Raw genomic sequence first — 18,586 nt, 5'->3', positions numbered from 1 at the left:
GAAAGACGCGCAGCGCGCAGCACGGTGTTGTTGTTGTTGTTGTCACTGAAAAACACGATTAGCATGAACGCAGTGAGGATAACCATCTATATTCCGTAACAACTGCAGTTTGAGATATATCTTTGTTACAGCCTGATCCAACAGTGTATTTGTACAGTTGTTGTTACCCGTCTTGTACCGATTACATCACGACCCGGTTCCCCGACGCAATTCACGTTACACTTGATCACACTTTCACTGCAGTAATGGTGTGCGTTGCCCGTCACGGCATCTTTGCCTCTCTCTCCTGAAAACAGCAACTTTAAGCCTCTCTCTGGATATAACGCATTAGGTTGCCAGCTTCTCTAATATCGGCTTTCTTTCAACTACCATTTCATGTTTCAATACTACCATCCCTCTGAAAACTCACCACAACCTAGCCCGCTTCTCTACCCCGCACAACCCTTCCAAAGCTCTTCTCTCACAAAGAGAGAGAGAGAGACAGTTTCGCCGGTCGAGCTCCTGCTGATCCACTGATCTACTATCCAGTGCTCCACTGATCCAGTGCGCCTGTGTGCTCTTCCCCAGTGCTCCTGTGTGCTCTTCCCGTGTGCTCTTCCCCTCTTCCCGTGTGCTTCTCCTGTGCTCCTGGTCTCAAGGGCTGCTGCTGGACGATTGCATTTGGTTTGGTGCATTTTTTTTTTTTTTTTTTGGGAAGTCCTGGTATCATGGCTGAGGCTGCTAAGCGCCCAAAGGTTGAGGCCTCGTCGGCTCAGCGCAAGCAGGCGGGTACGATCCTCGATCCTCCCTCAGACGGGTTCGGCGCGAATTCCGCCTTCCCTCCCCCAGCGTCTTGGCTCACACGTGCCTGCTCACCTGCGCGGTGGATCGTGCACTGACTTGCTTCTTTACTCTAGGTCATGGTCTCGTTGAGGAGGATGGCATCAAGGTATGTGCACATCCTCTGCCCAGGTCGAGGACTCCATTGTGTCTGCCTCTGCCTCTGCCTCTCCTCCTCCTCGTCATCGTCGTCGTCGTCGTCCTCCTCCTCCTCTTTTTCTTCTCGTCTGCATCACCCCTGTTTGCTTCTCACCCTTCACATGGGTGCCCGTGTTCTTGTGTGACAGTATTTCACTGGCCTGAACCAAGAGGTCTCGTCGGAAGCACGGGCTGGTGCCCTGCCTCAAGGCCAGGTCCGTGCAGCCTTGCAGTTCACCCTATCACACTACGATCTGTGCAAGCCAACAACTCTCCGCCTCATCCTGAGTCCTTCTGATTCTGTACTTTTTAGAACGCACCACAACAGTGCCCCCTTGGCCTCTACGCTGAACAGCTCTCTGGAACTGCTTTTACTCAGCCCCGCAAAGAAAACTTTCGCAGGTGGGCGTGATCTCGCCATTTGCTCGCCACCTCAGTTGGCCAGAAATTTCCGCTCCTCACATCTAGAGTCAAACCGCTCTCATCCTGATGTCTCCTGCCGGCCATGTTTCTGCAGCTGGCTGTATCGCATCCGCCCTGCCGCAGGCCACGAGCCATACAAGGCAGTCGACATTGGAAACCTGGCCCCATCCTTTGCTGACGCCGTCTCCGACCCTAACCAGGTTTGGTGTGCCAGCGCCACGGAACGAAGGAACCTGACTGCGTTTCTTTGCTCAGCAATCTCCCTGGCTTATTTGCTCACACTTGCCGTTATGCCCACCAGCTCCGTTGGAATCCCTTTCCTATTCCGGATGCACCAACCAACTTTGTCCAGGTACACCTGCCATTCAAGCTCTTTCCACTGGCCTGTCTGTCTGACTAGCCCCCCTTTTTGATGACCATTATTTTATTGTCAAGCTGGGAAGAACAGGAATCAAGGTTTGGTGATGCGTGCACACGACCGCACGGGACTGACTCGCTTGAAATATGCCTCATCATGCTTAATAGGGCCTGTCCACGGTGGCTGGAGCTGGTGACGCCAGCATGCGCAGTGGAACAGCCTTTCACATTTACGCTTGCAACACCTCAATGGACCATGCTGCCTTGTACAACTCGGATGGCGACTTCCTCATTGGTAGGTTGTCGTGTTGGTATCGATTTCCCAAGGTCATGTTGCAAACCATCCTCTTGGAGTTTCCATTGTTGAGTCGCCCACCTTGTTCATATTCTCCCCGCTCATCTTGTGCCTTGGCCTTTTGCCGTACCATGGCTTTAGTTCCGCAGCAGGGCACCCTAGACATCAAGACTGAGTTTGGCAAGATGAAGGTGGCTCCCAATGAGATTTGCGTGATCCAGCGCGGCATCCGCTTTCAAGTCAACGTCACAGGACCCTCCCGGTATGCAAACAACGTTCTTCCTAGTTGGCCAACTTTTCCGCGCCTTTTGTACTCTGGCTAGACTAGCGCCTCACATGCGAGAATTAATATCATTCTTCTCCTAGGGGTTACATCTGTGAAGTTTTCAGTGGTCATTTCGAGTTGCCCAGTCTGGGCCCCATCGGTGCCAACGGCTTGGCCAACCCTCGTGATTTCATGACCCCAACCGCGTGGTTTGAGGACGTGGATGAGCCCTACACCGTTTACTCCAAGTACCACCAGCGCTTCTTTGCTGCCACCCAGGTGGGCACAACCTGAACCCGACGGTTGGACAGGCTCAGGTGCCGCGTTGGCTCACTGACTGTTTGGACTTACCACAGGACCATTCACCCTTTGATGTGGTGGCGTGGCATGGCAACTATGCGCCTTTCAAATACAACCTGGCTGACTTCAACGTCATCAACTCTGTCAGCTTTGATCACATCGTACGTGCCCTGGAATGCTTTGCTTCAAGTTGGGTCACCGTCTCTGATTCTCACGGCCTGACAATGCCGCCAGGACCCAAGCATCTTCACCGTCCTCACGTGCCCAACGCCCGTGCCGGGACTGGCATTGGTGGACTTTGTCATCTTCCCGCCCCGTTGGTCCGTGCAAGAGCACACCTTCCGTCCACCCTACTATCACCGCAACTGCATGTCCGAGTTTATGGGGCTGATCCATGGGCATTACGAGGCCAAGGCGGAAGGCTTCCAACCTGGCGGCGCCACCCTTCACTCCATGATGACGCCCCACGGACCGGACCGCCAATGTTTTGAGGGCGCAAGCAAAGCAAAGCTTGTGCCCGAACGTGTCGCAGAGGGCACACAAGCTTTTATGTTTGAAACCAGTCTTAGCGTCAAGGTACAATGTTCAATGGCTCGCGCTTTTCAGTTTTGGGTTTGGGCTCAGCTCACGCGTGTTGCTTGTTGCTTAGACCACCGCGTGGGCCATGACTGGGAGTGGTGCCCGTCAAGACAAATACCACAAGGTACGGGCGTGTGCCTCACCCGTCATTGAACAATCTTGCTTCCCGAGGTTCTAGCCTCTCATGCTCCCGAATGTATTTCCTGGTCATATGTGTGTTAGGTCTGGGAAGGCCTACCGAAGCTTTTTAAAGCATAGTTCTTTTGATCTTGTTTTGATATCCTTGATCACAAGTCGCAAATCGACTGATGATTTCGATTGATTCTTCAATTCACATTCATGTACATGAGGTGGGGTGCAGAAGCGCCAGCAGCAAGATGACGTCTGACTGAAGTTGAGGAAACAAACGCCAATCTAACCTTGTTTTCTACACCCTGGACCGGTTTCGTGCATACACGGCATAATCATCATCCAAGCTTGATGCACCAAACACTTTCACAAAGCTCAAATGGCAGTGCAAGACATCATGCGTCTCGTCGTCTGCAGAACCGATAATAGTCAAAGTCTTTTAAAAATCACCAAAACGGAGTCATTATTTTTATGTTCCTTTTGTTCTATCTGCTAATGTAAGTATTCAGCTGCTCATCATTGTTTGAAGGGAAAGGCTGGCGCATCTTCATAGGCGGGAATTGTTGTTGAGCGAGGACCAAAGTCCATCATGGGGGGCTCCAAGTAATCATCCAAAAGATCCGAGGGTAACGTATAGTCATCTCGTAGGGAGGTTGCATCGCTGTACAGGGATAACTCATCTTCTGTGCCGGAAACGTTGAAAAAGGACGTGGCCACAGACCCATCCACATCCAAAAACAAATCCTCCGGATCCACCAAGTCATAGTCATGCACCGTGGCATATTCTGGCGGCTGCTCGTAATCAGGTAGCGGCGTGTTGTCGGCAAAGTCATAGAGGGGATCGTCGTCATTGGGCCACTCTTCGAATTCGGCGTCTCCACCCAGGCGGGGCGTCCACGGGGGCGGTGGTTGGTACTCGGGCGCTGTCTTTGATTGAAGGGGCTCGTGATTCATGAAAAAGGGATACTTGGGTGGCTCGATGTAGCCCGGCAAAGCACTTGGAGGCTGTATATAGGAAGTATCTTTGAGAACGGCAGCATCGGCAGATGGCCGACGCCGCAGGAATACCAACATCACAAGCCCAAGGATCAATGCCAGTAGCACAGCCAACGTGGCCAACCACATTGGAACGTTGCTGGCAAAAGGCAAATTGCTCCCACTCTCCCCTTCACCGGCCCTCGTGGTCGAAGGGCATCCACACAAACAATTACCCGCCGCATTGGTCACGGCCAGGTTGGAAATCTCAGTGCCATCTTGAACAAACGCCATCTGTGACTGGCGAACGGCATCAAGCACCGCACCCGAAAATTCAGCGTTGGTATCGTATACCAAGCACGCCAGGTCCGCAAGAATGTTTGGCAACACACTCAGATCGAAATTGACCTCCGAACTCACATCGCGTCGTCGGCGCTGACTGGCACTGGCTGTTGGTGTGCCCGTGAGATTTGTAATAAAGCAGGCATCGAGTGAAAAATACTTTAGAATGCGGTCCACATCCAGAGAAGTCAAGTTTGGATCTTCAAGGTCAACAGTCAAGTTAAGACCGTTGAGGGCTCGCGCATCCTCCACGCTGTCTATGCTGGCAAGCTGAGCTGCCGAAACGCGGGTCAAAAATTGCACGGCGGTCTCTTGAATGAGCGCCTCTGCAACGGCCTGGTGAAAAGCATCGATTACGCTTTGATTGGCACTAGCCAGAGCATCTCGCACCCCAGTAAAGGTCAACGACATCCGCAATTCCCCTTCACTGTCCAAGAACCCGCAGCTGCATTCACGGTCAGATGTGCTAGTTGGCATGGTCGACATGAACTCATAATCTGAGCAAACCGTGTAATTTGTGCACACGCGGTCTGTTGTCGCTGTGGGCAATACCGAGGCATACTCAGTGGCACTGCAGTTGGTCACTGGAGTACAAACACGATCTGCGGTGGGACTCAACGGCGTCGCTTCATACTGCCAGCTGATATGACACGTGGTTGCGTTGCTGCACTCGCGATCTGTGGTACTCGAGGGCATGCCGCTCTCAAACTGTCCTTCTGTACAAACAGTAATGTTGGCACAGCTGCGATCATTGCTCACGCCGATCGGTGATGTCTGGTATTGCCAAGCTTGACACTGTGTTGCATTTGCACAAAAACGATCGCTAGTTGCAGTTGGAGCTGTAGCCTCAAACTGCTCTTCGCTGGGAGAACAAGTTGTCAAGGGACGGCAAACGCGGTCGCTCGTCGCGGACAGCGGTGTGGCAATATACTCGGCTTCTGTACAGATAGATGCCCCCTGGCATTGCCGATCGCTCGTCGGCGTGGGTGCTGCAATCTCATATGCATTGCTTGCATTGCACGTCGTCAATGTCAAACAAATGCGATTGCTGGTCACTGAAGGCGGCGAAGCTTCAAATGTGCCACTGCCACATTCCGTCAGATTAACACAGAGTCCAGTGCTGAGGTTGAGGTATTGCGTTGTGTTGGCACAAGTGGGCAGAACCGTCGTCGTAGTTTGGACGGGCGTAGTCGATGTTAATGGCGCGATGGTTGTCGTGATGTTGGCAGAAGACGTGACGGGAACAGAGGATGTTGTGGTGACGGGAAAGTCTGTGGTTGTTACATTTTCGGTCGTAGAAGGCGTCGAGGCGGTTGTAATGGAGGTGGAGTTTACCGCCGTTGTTGTGACTCTTGTTGTGGCCGTTGTTGTGGCCGTTGATGTGGCTGTTGATGTGGCTGTTGATGTGGCTGTTGATGTGGCTGTTGATGTGGCTGTTGATGTGGCTGTTGATGTGGCTGTTGTGTCCGTGGTTGTTACGGGCGTGGTTGTGGCCAAAGTAACATTTTCTGTGGTTGTTGAGATGGTTGTTGTCAAGTTGGATGATGGAAAGGTAGTCGACGTGGATTGGCCACTACTGTCATCTGTCGTTGTAAGCAATGTGCTCGTTGTTGGTGCAGTTGTTGTGGTCGTTTCACCGCTTCCAGGTCCCGAGGATGTTGAGGGCGAAGTTGTACCCGGCAGGCTGGTCGTCGTGAACGGCGCCGGTGTTGTTTGAGTTGAATCGGGACTAGTTGAAACATTGCTGGTTGTCGAGCTAACAAAAGTAGTTGTTTCTGGGAAGGCGGAGGTGGTGTTGACCTCTCCACTTCCAGTTTCAGTGGTAGTGGTAGTGGCAGTGGTGGTGAGCGGGAGCGTAGTGACCAAACCGGTAGTAGCGGTAGTGGTGGTGATTGAATCGGTGGTTATGGTGTCGGTGGTGCTTGAACTCAGAGTCTCAGTCGAGGTGCTGCCGCTGAAATCAAACTCAGATGTTGTCAAGTCCTCTGTCGTCAGCTCTGAAGATGTTGTTGTGAACAAGTCGCCACTGCCACTCGAGTCTGTGGTCACTGGCGAGGTGGTAGTGACCTCTGTCGTTGTGTCTGCCACCGTGTCTGAAGTTGATCCGCTCCCACCAGTGTTTTCGCTTGTCGTGACGTCGTCGGTCGTCGTTATCGGCGTGGTAGAGGTGATGGGGATCGTGGTGGTGTCAGGAGTGACGAGGGTGGTGGGCGTTTGGTCAGTCGTGGTCATAGTTGTTGTCGTAGGTGATGGTGTGGTGCTTGTGGTTGAAGGTGGTGTGGTGGCCACTGAGGATGAAGGTATCACAAACACGCTGGATGATGACGGTGTTGCCAAAGACGTCATTGAGCTCACCGAGGGCACAACAGTCTGCACGGTCGCCGATGTTGCTAACGACGAGGTGACGGCAGTTGTGGAGGACAAAGAAGCTGCAGTGGACAGCGATGCTGAGACGTCTAGCGAGGAGGTAGCTGCAGCACTTGATGATAACATGAGAGACGTCTGCGAGGTCGATGGTGTTACATCCAGGGAAGGGGTAGCTGTCAAAGACGATGATAACACAAACGACGTGGATGATGTCGAAGGTGTCACGTCTGCTGAAGATGTGGCAGAAGCAGACGAAGACAAAACAAAGGACGATGACAACACAAACGACGTCGATGATGTTGAGGGCGTCACGTCAATTGATGACGTGGCAGCAGCAGACGAAGAGAGCACAAATGACGTTGATGATGTCGACGGCGTGGCTGCAGCAGACGATGACGAGAGCACAGTTGATGTCGATGATGTCGAAGGTGTCACGTCTGCTGAAGATGTAGCAGCAGCAGATGAAGACGACAGAACAAAGGACGTCGATGATGTGGATGGCGTCACTTCGATCGATGGCGTGGCTGTAACAAAGGACGATGACAACACAAACGACGTCGATGATGTTGAGGGCGTCGCGTCAGCAGATGACGTGACAGCAGCAGACGAAGAGAGCACAAATGACGTTGATGATGTCGACGATGTGGCTGCAGCAGACGATGACGAGAGCACAGTTGATGTCGATGATGTCGAAGGTGTCACGTCTGCTGAAGATGTAGCAGCAGCAGATGAAGACGACAGAACAAAGGACGTCGATGATGTGGATGGCGTCACTTCGATCGATGGCGTGGCTGTAACAGATGACGATGACAACACAAAGGACGTCGATGATGTTGAGGGCGTCGCGTCAATTGATGGCGTGGCAGCAGCAGACGAAGAGAGCACAAATGGCGTTGATGATGACGACGGCGTGGCTGCAGCAGACGATGACGAGAGCACAAACGACGAAGATGATGCACAAAGGTGTCACATCAATGACGATGATGTGGCAGCAGCAGACGATGACGAGAGCACAAACGATGTCGATGATGTTGACGGTGTCACATCAATCGATGATGTGGCAGCAGCAGACGATGACGAGAGCACAAACGATGTCGATGATGTTGACGGTGTCACCTGCAGCAGACGACGATGACGAGAGCACAAACGATGTCGATGATGTTGATGGTGTCACATCAATCGATGATGTGGCAGCAGCAGACGAAGATGACAGGACAAACGACGTCAATGATGTCGACGGCGTGGCTGCAGCAGACGACGATGACAGCACAACCGACGTCGATGATGCCGACGGTGTCCCATCAATCGATGATGTGGCAGCAGCAGACGATGAAGAGAGCACAAACGATGTCGATGATGTTGACGGTGTCACATCAATCGATGATGTGGCAGCAGCAGACGAAGACAGAGCAAGCGACGTCGATGATGTCGACGGCGTGGCAGCAGCAGACGACGATGAGAGCACAAACGATGTCGATGATGTCGACGGTGTCACATCAATCGATGATGTGGCAGCAGCAGACGAAGAGAGCACAAATGACGTCGATGATGCTGACGGCGTGGCTGCAGCAGACGATGAAGAGAGCACAAACGACGTCGATGATGTTGACGGTGTCACATCAATCGATGATGTGGCAGCAGCAGACGAAGACAGAGCAAGCGACGTCAATGATGTCGACGGCGTGGCAGCAGCAGACGACGATGACAGAACAAACGACGTCGATGATGTCGACGGTGTCACATCAATCAATGATGTGGTAGCAGCAGACGAAGAAAGAGCAAACGACGTTGATGATGTCGACGGTGTCACGTCGATCGATTGTACGGATGAGGAAGACAACGCAAACGACGTCGATGACGAAGGTGGCACAATGACTGATGTGCTGGTTGTCACTGGGGATTCAATGAGACTGGAGTTGGGGGCAATCGTTTGAGTTGCAAGCACGGTGGTAGCTATGGGAGAGGAAGAGCTGACGGCAACGGGATTGCTCGCTGTTACTGTTGGTAAAAGGCTGCTGGTTGTGATTGCTGACGTGACGCTGTTCGAATCGGTTGCAATAGAGCTTAGGGAAGACGGAACAGCGCTGCTTGATGCCGGCTGCACAAAGCTGCTCATGCTGGTCGAGAGGAGACTTGTGGACGGCAAAAGCGCGCTTGTGCTTGAGGGCGCAGCTTGAGTTGCGGAAGGTGTCGGCAGCACCGTGCTGGTGGAGTCCATGGCCGAACTGATGGTGACACTGCTGGACAGTGATGAACTGGGAACTGCTTGTGCACTGCTCGTGCTGATACTCGACAACTTTCCAGAGCTTGGTAGACTTGAAACTGAGGTTGAGGCTTCGGTTACTGCTGTCGTGAATACTGAGGATGCACTGAGCGATGGCAAGGTCGAGAGCAAAGTGGAGACAGAAGGAGATGACGTGCTCGGTAACAGGCTGGTTGGTGATACCAACGATGCGGAAGCGCTGCTTATCTCGGCAGATGAAGCAAACTGAGAGGCAGAGGTTGTTACAAACTCACTGCTGGTGAGCATGGAACTCACAAAATCAGTTGCTGTGCCCATGCTTGTGGATGTTAAAGCTTGTGAGGAAGAAGGTGTCATCAGGTCGCTCGTGCTTGCAGAGAGCAGCGTCGTGCTTGATATTACAGAGGTGGGACTTGGCAGAGGTGAGCTCAATGGAGTTGAGACCGTTTGCGTCGTAGACGGCGTTGGTGTGACCGATGCAGTTGAAGAGAGTGCCGGAAACGCAGTGCTGCTAGCCAAACCGTAAGAACTGGTTGACGATAAGACCATGCCCACACTGGACGAAGCTGGAAACGGAAGGCTCGAGGTGCTACCAGTGACGACACTTGAAGAGCTTAGTGGCAATGGTGATGTGGGTGACTGTAACGGATCAGCGCTGCTTGGGTACGATGGCGAGCTGGAAGGCATGGGAGGGGAAGATAGGCTGGGCAGACTGGGTGGGGGCAGCGTCGTAGGAGGCATCGGAGAAATCAACGCAGAGGGTGAGACTGGAATACTCAGCATCGACGTTGATAATATCGGTGGGCTGGGTGGGAGAGTAAAAGGTAGCTCTGGCATAACAAGTGAAGAGGCCGATGATGGCACGAGAGGGCTGCTGGGTAGAGACGGTGGAGTGACAACCGTGCTAGGGGGTTGCAAAACAAATGTCGAGCTAGACGGCGCCAATGATGAGCTGCTGGGCACTGCAGAAGAACTCATGACCACGTTCGTAGAGCTGAGCATTGGTAAAGAGGATGAACCCGGTAGACTGGTGGTGCCCACGCTGGCTGTGCTGGACGATGTTGGCTCAGGCAGGTCAGAGGTCAGCATCGCACTCTGTGTGAGGGAGCTTGTTGGGATGTTACTAGTCAAACTCACAGGCAAGCTCGAGGTTGCAACAGAAGATGGCAACAACAAACTGGAGCTTGAACCGGGAATACTCGTCGCTGCCGAGCTGCTGGTGGCATCACTGCTAGCAGGTGCAACAGAGGTACTGAATAGGGCCGTTGAGCTTGCAGTGGAGCTGATAGTGACCTGTACGGATGAAAAAACGTCTGAAGTAGCAAACGTGTCCGAGCTTGAGCTGGGTCCAGCCATATCGCTTGTTGAAGCAAGAGATGTATACGCGCTGCTAAGTGACGTCAAGCTAGTTGTTGCTGGATAGGGCACACTGGAAACTACACTTGAGGTCGCCACAACGTATGCAGTCGAGCTAGTCGGCACAGCGGTGTTGGTCGTGACAACGGGTGTACTCGGTGGAAGACTAACACCTGCGCTGGAGGACCCCACTGCAGGGGTTACCAAGTTTGAGCTGACACTGGGAATGCTGGTAGTTCCAAAGCTACTCGAGGTCACCGAGCTGAGCGACGGGGTTGCGCTACTACTCGACAATGATGATGTCAGCACCACCGACAAGGAGCTGGAGGCAGAGAGAATAGCTGAGCTGGAAGTGGAGGGTGAGGGCGAGTAGTCTGTTGTCGTGCCCGGCATTTGCCAAGAGGACGGGGTGGGAAGCAACGTCGTGATTGGGTTTGATGTCAGACTGGTGGAGACGCCCAAGGTTGCGGACGAGGGCAGGGCTGTCGTGCTACTCGGGGGCACCTATGGCACGAGGTACAAAGAGCAGCGTGAGCGCGCGCAAGCGTTTCATCTTTTTTGGACTGACAATCTGTGACAAACCTGTTCCGTGCTTGACGTGACAAAAGATGTCATGGTGGAGGAGAACAAGCTTGATGTGAAGCTTGCCACGCTACTTTGAGATGGCAAGAAGGAGCTTGAAGATATGGTGCTCATCGTTGCAGCGTCAGAGCTAAAAGTGACAGTTGACGAAGATGGAATGGCACTTGGCATTGCAGAGCTTGCGCTACCAAAGACACCTGACGAGGCCAGGCTTGAGGTGGGCGGGGAGCTCGAAACAAATGTTGATGATGTTGAAGATGGCGCGGGGCTTGCCGTGGAGGAGGAGAGAATGGTCTCGGTGCTTGTCGCCACAGGGGCCGAGCTGCTGGCCGGGACATGGCTGCTCGCGCTTGCAGAAAAGAAGGGAGACGAGGAAGAAGGAGAGGTGTATCCATCGCTGGCGCTGGTACTGGACGAAAGGCTGGTGGACGGTGTGATGCTCGACGGACCGGGGGTACTGGAAGCCATCAAGGTGGAGGTGCTCTCCAGCCCTGCCGATGTGGTGGAAACTGACGGAAGCACTGAAGTCGCAAGGCCAATTGAAGAGGAAACACTCGGAAGCTGAACGCTTGAGGAGCTGGGCAAGGGTTCTTCACTGGCGGAGACACTGATGCTTGGTGAGACCAAGGTTGAGGATGGGGCGAGCAGCGTACTGCTGGGCTCGAGCACCTGCGAAGAGCTTGTGACCGGAGGTATGCTGGCGCTGATCGTTGCGCTTGACAAAGCGATGGAGGAGGGCGTTGGCAGGTTGGTGCTAGAGCCAAAGGCAGTGCTGCTGTGAACTCCCGAGCTGCTGCTGACGGCCACCATGGTGCTGGTGGGAGGGATCACTGAGCTACTGACGGAACTGGCTGAAGAGGATGGCTGTGCGCTAGCCGAAGATGTTGTAAGCGAGGTCAATGAGGAAGAGGAGACGGGCGTCATGTCAAGCGTGCTGCTGGATGGCGCTGCTGAAGTCAGGATAGAGGCTGTGCTGCTACTACTAACAACGATGCTTGATGTACTCGGGTTGTCACTCGAAAAGATTACAGTGCTTGAGGTTGAGCTCCAAGACGAGCTCGAAGGAGCCATTGGAGTCGCGGAGGTGATGGATGAAGGGGTAGAAACGCTGCTAGTGCCCGGCGCGATAGTGCTGGTAGAGTAAGTATCTGTTGTGCTGCTCGGGCTAGATGACAGCGTGGAAGATACCTCGAAGGAAGATGACGCAGTGGTGGAAGGGACTACCGAGGAAACACTCGAGAGCGCGGAGGTAGTTGTCGTGTATGCGATGGAGGACATCAGGCTCGAGAGCACCGAGGATGATGGGGCTACTGGCGAAGCGGACGACGACGGAGACACGCTTTGTGTTCTGGAAGAAGGGGCAAACACGATGGAAGAGGAGGGCTGGAGAAGGACCGAGCTGCTGGTCGGTACGATATCGCTGGGTGTAGGTGTGGTGACGGAAGCATCTGTCGTCGTGTTTGCCGTGGTGTCATCGATGGTGGTTGTGATGGCGGTGGTGACAGCGTCGGTCAGGGTAGTGAGGATGGATGTCGGAGACGTGGTGGTGGCATTTGCGAAATCTGCGAAAACGGGAAGAGTGGGCCGCTCAGGAAGCGAAAGCGCCAGGGTTGGCGGCGCATAGAGCGAGCCATTGCCGTTGGGGAGGGCAATGCCCGGGCTCATGGTGGTGGAGGTACTTCCTGCAAAATGGTCAAACCTATGAGATGCTGAAGAGGGCTGCCACGGGCGCGGCAGGATGAGTTGAGGGACAAAGCCTCTACCTGGCAGAGCCGACTCGAGCGCCAGCACGTCTGCAAGCGTCACATCTTGCGCGAAAGCCTGTGATGAAGCGAAGCGGCAAGACGATCAAGCAGCAAAGAATGCAGGCAGCCGTTAGGTACGGCACGTACGGAAGTGGACACTCAACAGTTCTGAATGATACCCAGCCTGTCGTACCCGATGAAAGAACGCCAACAGGCACAAAAGCGCAGCGAGCAGAGACTGTGACCACCGCATGGCGTGGGTTGAGATGCGCGGGGCGGGGCGTGTGCTCTGAGATTTGTGTTTTTGTGGCGTTTGATGGGGTGAATGCGACTTCACCCCTCTGGGTGGAACTGGCCCACGCCCCAGACCCGTCTGGATGGCTCAGTACCACACGTCAGGGCTGTAGGCAATCGATGCGACTGTCAAAGTTGCGCTGCCAATCGGTTGCATTCTGATCAACGCCACAACCAGCGTGCGCTCGTGGCCACGATGGGGGAGAGATACTGTGACAAGCAAGAGGCCCGTCAATCAGTCGATCCCACCCCAATAATCTTGCAAGGCGGGAAGGAATCTGCGACGCTATGCCATGCAGACCCCACACACGGCCAGCTGACGACGCCAAAAGGTTAACCGCAGCCCTCCTTGTCGTCGCTCTACACCCCGACGCCAGCGACGTTGTCGTCGTGAATCTGCTCCGTCTCTGTGTGTGTGTGTGTGTGTGTGTGTGTCTCTCTCTCTCTCTCTCTCTCTCTCTCTCAAACTCTCTCTGTCTGTCTCTCTGTCTCTCTGTCTCTCTCTCTCTCTCTCTCAAAAACTCTCTCTCTCTCTCTCAAACTCTCTCTCTCTCTCTCAAACTCTCTCTGTCTCTCTCTGTTTCTCTGTCTCTCTCTGTCTCTTTTGCTCTGTCTCTCTGTCTCTCTCTGTCTGTCTCTCTCTCTCTCTCTCTCTGTGTCTCTCTGACCCTCTTACCGCTTGCTTAGCTGTCTGTGTCGCTTTCAAGGTTGGATTTACGTCTGCCTTGACTTGTTCCTTTGATGGCAGCTCCTCGCCGTCTGCCTTACGCTGCCCTTTTTCGCTTTCCACCTCTCTTTCAATTCATCTCTCTTTCTGCTTTCTCTCTCACTCTCATATCTCTCTCACTCTTCTCCCTCATCTCTCTTTGGTTTCTCTCTCTCTCTCTCTCTCTCTCTCTCTCTCTCTCTCTCTCTCTCTCCTAACGGCTAGTCAGTCATAAGGAAACAATCGACGCTATGGGCGCTACCAACTGAAGCAAGTTTCTTTTGTTTGTGGGGGTGGTGTGAAAACCCATTCAACGCACCCAGCTTTCTTGGGGGTCAGCTGGAACCAATGGCATATAATCTGCACCAAGAAAAACGCTGACAATTAAATATTATACTATGGAGGGGTCTTGTAACATTCCGTTTGCGCCGTCGAGAACAGCTTCGAACCGTTATTTTTTTTGTCGACAATTCACCTGTTCGTGGCGCGCTCTACTCATATCGACATCTTCTCTATATACGTCTGCAACTTTCAGCACATGACTTACCTTGATATCTACAAAAACTAACATTCGTTCTTCATTTACTTCATTACTCTGCTGACTTTGCCGTGGCGGCGCGGGCGCGCGAGTGTGGCGAGCGACGGGTTCACTGACTTTTTTTCTCAGCCTTGGATGACGACCGCTTCCGGACACGATAGACGGGGGTGGTTGCTGTGTAGAGGAGCTGGGTTGGGCTCGGTTGTGACCCAGGGACATGCCCGTCAACGAGGATTGGCGACAGCGGCTTCAATCGGGGCGTGATTTGGCTGCACTCGCCAACGATGTGATCGCCACTTCAAAAAAGCCGTCACTCCTGAACGTGGCCGAACTGCTCGAGGATGCCGCTTGTCATGAACGCTTCCTATATCAGTTTCTCAACGTCGCGAGTCAACGGGCCAAAGCACTTGACCTGGTCATCCTCCTCCCCGCATACCGCGCGCTTGAGGATGCCCTTGCCCAGCAGGACCTCGCCTTTGCGACTGGCTTGACCATGGAACTTTTGGAACACCTCCTGACCCACCTCTCCCGTTTCACGCTCCTGCCAGGCCACATTTCTGACGGCCGTGCCCTGGCAGATCATGCCTTCAATGCTCTACTCTCGGGTCGCATGGACACTCGCATGCTCGCCGCCTTTTGCCGTGCCTTTCGACAGTGGGTGTTCACTCCTGCCCAGTTTCGCACCCTGCGCGCCGCTCTGGCTCGAGCCGTCACTGCCTCCGAGCCCGACCTGCTCGCCACCCTCCTACAAGACATCTTGCCCTATAGTCAGAAGGTATCTCTCCTCGGGACGCCATGCTTCGCTTCAAGGAGTTGCCGTGTGGCTCGATACGGCAGCTGTGCGCGGGCGGCAGAGCCTTTTTGTCTGAGCAAGCTATCCTTGCTCTTCGTGCTCATCCATCGCTTCGGCCCGCTTTGCTCAACCAACGACAGGGAGACATGCGCCCCGTTGTGGCAGCATTGCTGAACCGCCTGGATATGCTACACACCAACAACAGAGTGTTGCACAACGACGTTATCCAAACTCTTCTCCAAGCCGTTCGTCACAACCAGGTTTGTGACCTTCTCCTTTCTCTCACCCTTTTTTTTCTTTCTCTTCACATCATATCTACCTACTTGCGCATTGATACACCCTCCAATGCTGCCTCTTCCGTTGCTCTCCTGAGCTTGCTTATTGTCGTACTGACGCTCAAAAGCTGCCCAAAAATAATCAATGCCGATTGTCATGGCCATGGGCTGCTGATAGGCATTCTGCCGAGACGTCGGGCGTCACTTGAAGCAAGCCACTGTATGGTCGCCAAGCGCCATTCTGCTCTGCTGGACCATAGCTCACCTCCCGCGCCATGAAGACGGCTTTTCAGCTCTGTTGCGGGTACGAAGATCGCAGAAAAAAGAAAAAAAAAATGACATTAATCAAAGAATCATGAGTTGGTACGCTTGTTCAAGCTTCTGCTGCTCCGGCTGCGACCGCTTTGGCAGGTGGCTTTGGAACAAGAAGCACGCGATGAACAATTTTCTCAAACTGCAACCTGGTTCAATGCCCTTCAAATCCCTGCCCGAAATGTGCGCTCGAGCCTTCAGGTAGGTTTGTGCTTTTTTTTTTTTTTTTTTTTTTTTTTTTTTCCTACCTTGACAACTTTGCTATCGGAAGGTTGTTTCACCCACAAACGGAATGCCTGTGCCTTGGTAGACTGCCATTGTTACCATACCCACGGGCTGCGAATGTTTGCACGCTGTCATCTTGCGTTTCCTGACACATCTTCTTGAACGCACCGACACACTAAGGTCATTCTTTGCCCCTCCTCCTGACTCGCATGAGGCCTGAAGTGGCTGATGACCTTTTGCCTTCGAGCTTCAGTCCATCTCATCCAAATATCCCATGTCAATTTCAGATCCATTGGCCTGCAAGTCCTGCAAGAATTGTCTGCTCACAACCAGGTCAGCCTGCATGGGAGCTGTCCCGCTGGCACATTATAGGATCGCGATGGCGCAAGTAAATTTGCTGGTCGTGGTATCTTTTGCTTAGACACTGCGCCTTCAAGTCTTGGATGCGGTGGCTTCGATTTTTGCCTCCTGCACGCCTGCAGTGGCCACTGACATTGCACCACTCTTGCAATCGTAAGGCGCCTTTCCTGCTTGGGTAATCTAGCCACTTCAATGCGTCTTTGTGCCAGATCACCTTCTGTTCGCTCAAATATAGTTGTGCCAAGCTCAACCGCCATGAAAATTGCGAGCTTCAGCTATCTCGACTCTTGGATCTGCTATACATGACCACGCCTGAAAAGATGGGGTGTGCTGCTGAGGTCGGCGTGACCCTTGCTCACATGATTCGCCTTCCAATCAGGCTCATTCTGTTGTCTGTTTATTCTCTCTTTGCGTCGTGCTCACAAGGCAATGGTGGAAATTTAGGCATTGGCCTGGCCCTTTTGGACGCAACCAGGGTTTCGCAACAGCGCGATGCTTGCTTTGCGCAAATGTCGGCTGCGTCGTGATGCAGGAGCACGCATCAATGCTGGGCTTTGCAATTTGATTTGGCTCAAAGTAGGTGGCGAAATGTTACGTTCAAATCAGTCTCAGCCCGAAAGTTGACTTGGCCTTGCGGCGCTGCTCGCTCCCCCATGCTGTGCAGGCATCACCAGCACAGTCTGATGTCGAAGATGAGGTGGGTTCGGTTCCAGCCAAAGTTTGCATTCAGCTGCCCTTTTGCCAGCACTGCCAACCTGGGCTGACAGCTTTTGCCTTCAGCTATTGTCCATGCTTGAAGCTGTTGTAGCACGAGATGCCACTGTTGCGTGCGCTGTTTATGAGGTCCGTCAACCTTCAAGGCAGCGCTGTGGGCTTTTTCGATTCCCCGCCGTGGTTCTCATGTCTCGTCCATGATGGCATGACCTTCAGCAACTTACCAAGATGCGCCTTGGTGAACGGCATCGTGAAATGCTGATTCAATTTTGCTTTTCAAAGGTTGGGATGAAATTTTTTCGACATCGCATGCGTTGTGTTCTTTTTATCCCGTTTTGTTTGTGCGTGCGTCACGGCCAGCGTTGGCTTGCAAAGGATTCTCACCCTGCTTCATGAACCGTCGTTTTGGCCTCTGCAGTTGTCGCTCGGTCTCCTTGCTGGCAAAGATTTGTCCTTTACACTGGATGACTGCGTCGCTATGCGCCACAGTGAGGTGTGAACACCGCAACACCTTTGTCCTCCACTTTTGCTCGGCTTTTCCTTTGTTCTTATACTCAGACTTGTCTGCAACATTTCTTTGCAGGCTCAGGTTGTATTCCCTGTTGCTGACCTGCTGCAAGCCTGCGTCTCCCAAGGTAGCTTACTCGTCCCTGACACCACGACAACTGTCTGTCGACAGAGCCAGTTTGCTCATCCTGCTGGAATGGCTCGCTTGTCACCCGAAAAAAAAAACGGAAGCCTCCGGGATCAAGGAGCAATCTTGCTGGAGCCTTGCTAGTATGGTATGTGTGGGACTTTCTTGTCGCCTAGCTTGCGTCCGTGTGGAAACATCACTTCTTCTTTTTTTTGTCTGCAAACTTCATTGATAGCTGGCCACCCACGTTTTGGAGACTGATCTAGAGGAGCTGCGTCTTCCCATTCACGGCGACATGTCAGCGGAGAGCAGGTATGCATGCATCATTCATCACGGCTCTTTCGCGCTCCTCCAAACCGCTCTTGCCTCTCCTGGGCCCGTCTTTTTCCCGTTGATGTCGTTGTCGGTTCAACCTTGGTCGTTGCTTTCTTCATAGCGTGAGCGATCTCAATGTTAAAAAGGCGCGGACCTGTGTCAAGCTTGCCGATGCGCTTATGGAAGCAACGCTGTTGGGAAGCGTTGGGGAGCAACTCATTCTCGAGACTGCCAATCGCTTGACGGCACTCTTCAAGTGGCGAAACGTGCGCATGCTCTCGGAGACCACCACCGCGGCTTCCACGCCTTTTTCTGACCTTGGTTTGCGGTATTTTATTGACAGAATGTAATTGCTGCTTGTCGCAAGCAAAATAAGAAGATTGCTGCAACGCTGGACACCCCATTCGTTGTGAATGCCGAAGCCGCAGCTTGCCTCTTTGATTGGCTACTCTCAACCACGGCTTCCAATCAAGTAGGCCCTTACTGTGCCCCCCCCCCCCCCCCCC

The 18,586-nt window shown here is 53.2% G+C and overlaps 4 protein-coding genes across 4 annotated transcripts; 3 read left to right on the top strand and 1 right to left on the bottom strand.

Annotated features, from left to right (window-relative positions):
- Nucleotides 1-707: 707 nt before the first annotated feature.
- Nucleotides 708-3,493, top strand: MONBRDRAFT_33614 (uncharacterized protein; the record flags this gene model as incomplete). The annotated part of the gene is made up of 13 exons (XM_001748316.1): nt 708-768; nt 897-928; nt 1,107-1,172; nt 1,271-1,359; nt 1,475-1,580; nt 1,682-1,732; nt 1,906-2,032; nt 2,174-2,294; nt 2,399-2,576; nt 2,654-2,758; nt 2,832-3,173; nt 3,247-3,300; nt 3,399-3,493. The coding sequence occupies 13 exons, from the start codon at nt 708-710 to the stop codon at nt 3,432-3,434; spliced, it is 1,368 nt and encodes a 455-aa protein (XP_001748368.1). The 3' UTR covers nt 3,435-3,493.
- On the bottom strand, nt 3,492-6,968 carry MONBRDRAFT_33613 (uncharacterized protein; the record flags this gene model as incomplete). Its single annotated transcript, XM_001748242.1, has 1 exon — nt 3,492-6,968. One exon carries the CDS (start codon nt 6,966-6,968, stop codon nt 3,822-3,824), a length of 3,147 nt encoding a protein of 1,048 aa, XP_001748294.1. The 3' UTR covers nt 3,492-3,821.
- A 2,810-nt stretch (nt 6,969-9,778) lies between these two features.
- On the top strand, nt 9,779-14,183 carry MONBRDRAFT_10508 (uncharacterized protein; the record flags this gene model as incomplete). Its single annotated transcript, XM_001748315.1, has 6 exons — nt 9,779-10,480; nt 10,655-10,946; nt 11,292-11,641; nt 11,960-12,309; nt 12,600-12,844; nt 14,140-14,183. 6 exons carry the CDS (start codon nt 9,779-9,781, stop codon nt 14,181-14,183), a joined length of 1,983 nt encoding a protein of 660 aa, XP_001748367.1.
- A 486-nt stretch (nt 14,184-14,669) lies between these two features.
- Nucleotides 14,670-18,430, top strand: MONBRDRAFT_27821 (uncharacterized protein; the record flags this gene model as incomplete). The annotated part of the gene is made up of 11 exons (XM_001748314.1): nt 14,670-15,227; nt 15,386-15,505; nt 15,781-15,824; nt 15,932-16,033; nt 16,345-16,390; nt 16,479-16,570; nt 16,653-16,755; nt 16,862-16,993; nt 17,550-17,624; nt 18,001-18,077; nt 18,202-18,430. 11 exons carry the CDS (start codon nt 14,670-14,672, stop codon nt 18,428-18,430), a joined length of 1,578 nt encoding a protein of 525 aa, XP_001748366.1.
- Nucleotides 18,431-18,586: the final 156 nt, after the last annotated feature.

Source organism: Monosiga brevicollis, genomic scaffold, assembly GCF_000002865.3.
Source record: "Monosiga brevicollis MX1 MONBRscaffold_22 genomic scaffold, whole genome shotgun sequence".
Classification (NCBI taxonomy): domain Eukaryota; class Choanoflagellata; order Craspedida; family Salpingoecidae; genus Monosiga; species Monosiga brevicollis.
This window is presented reverse-complemented; position numbering and strand designations above follow the sequence as displayed.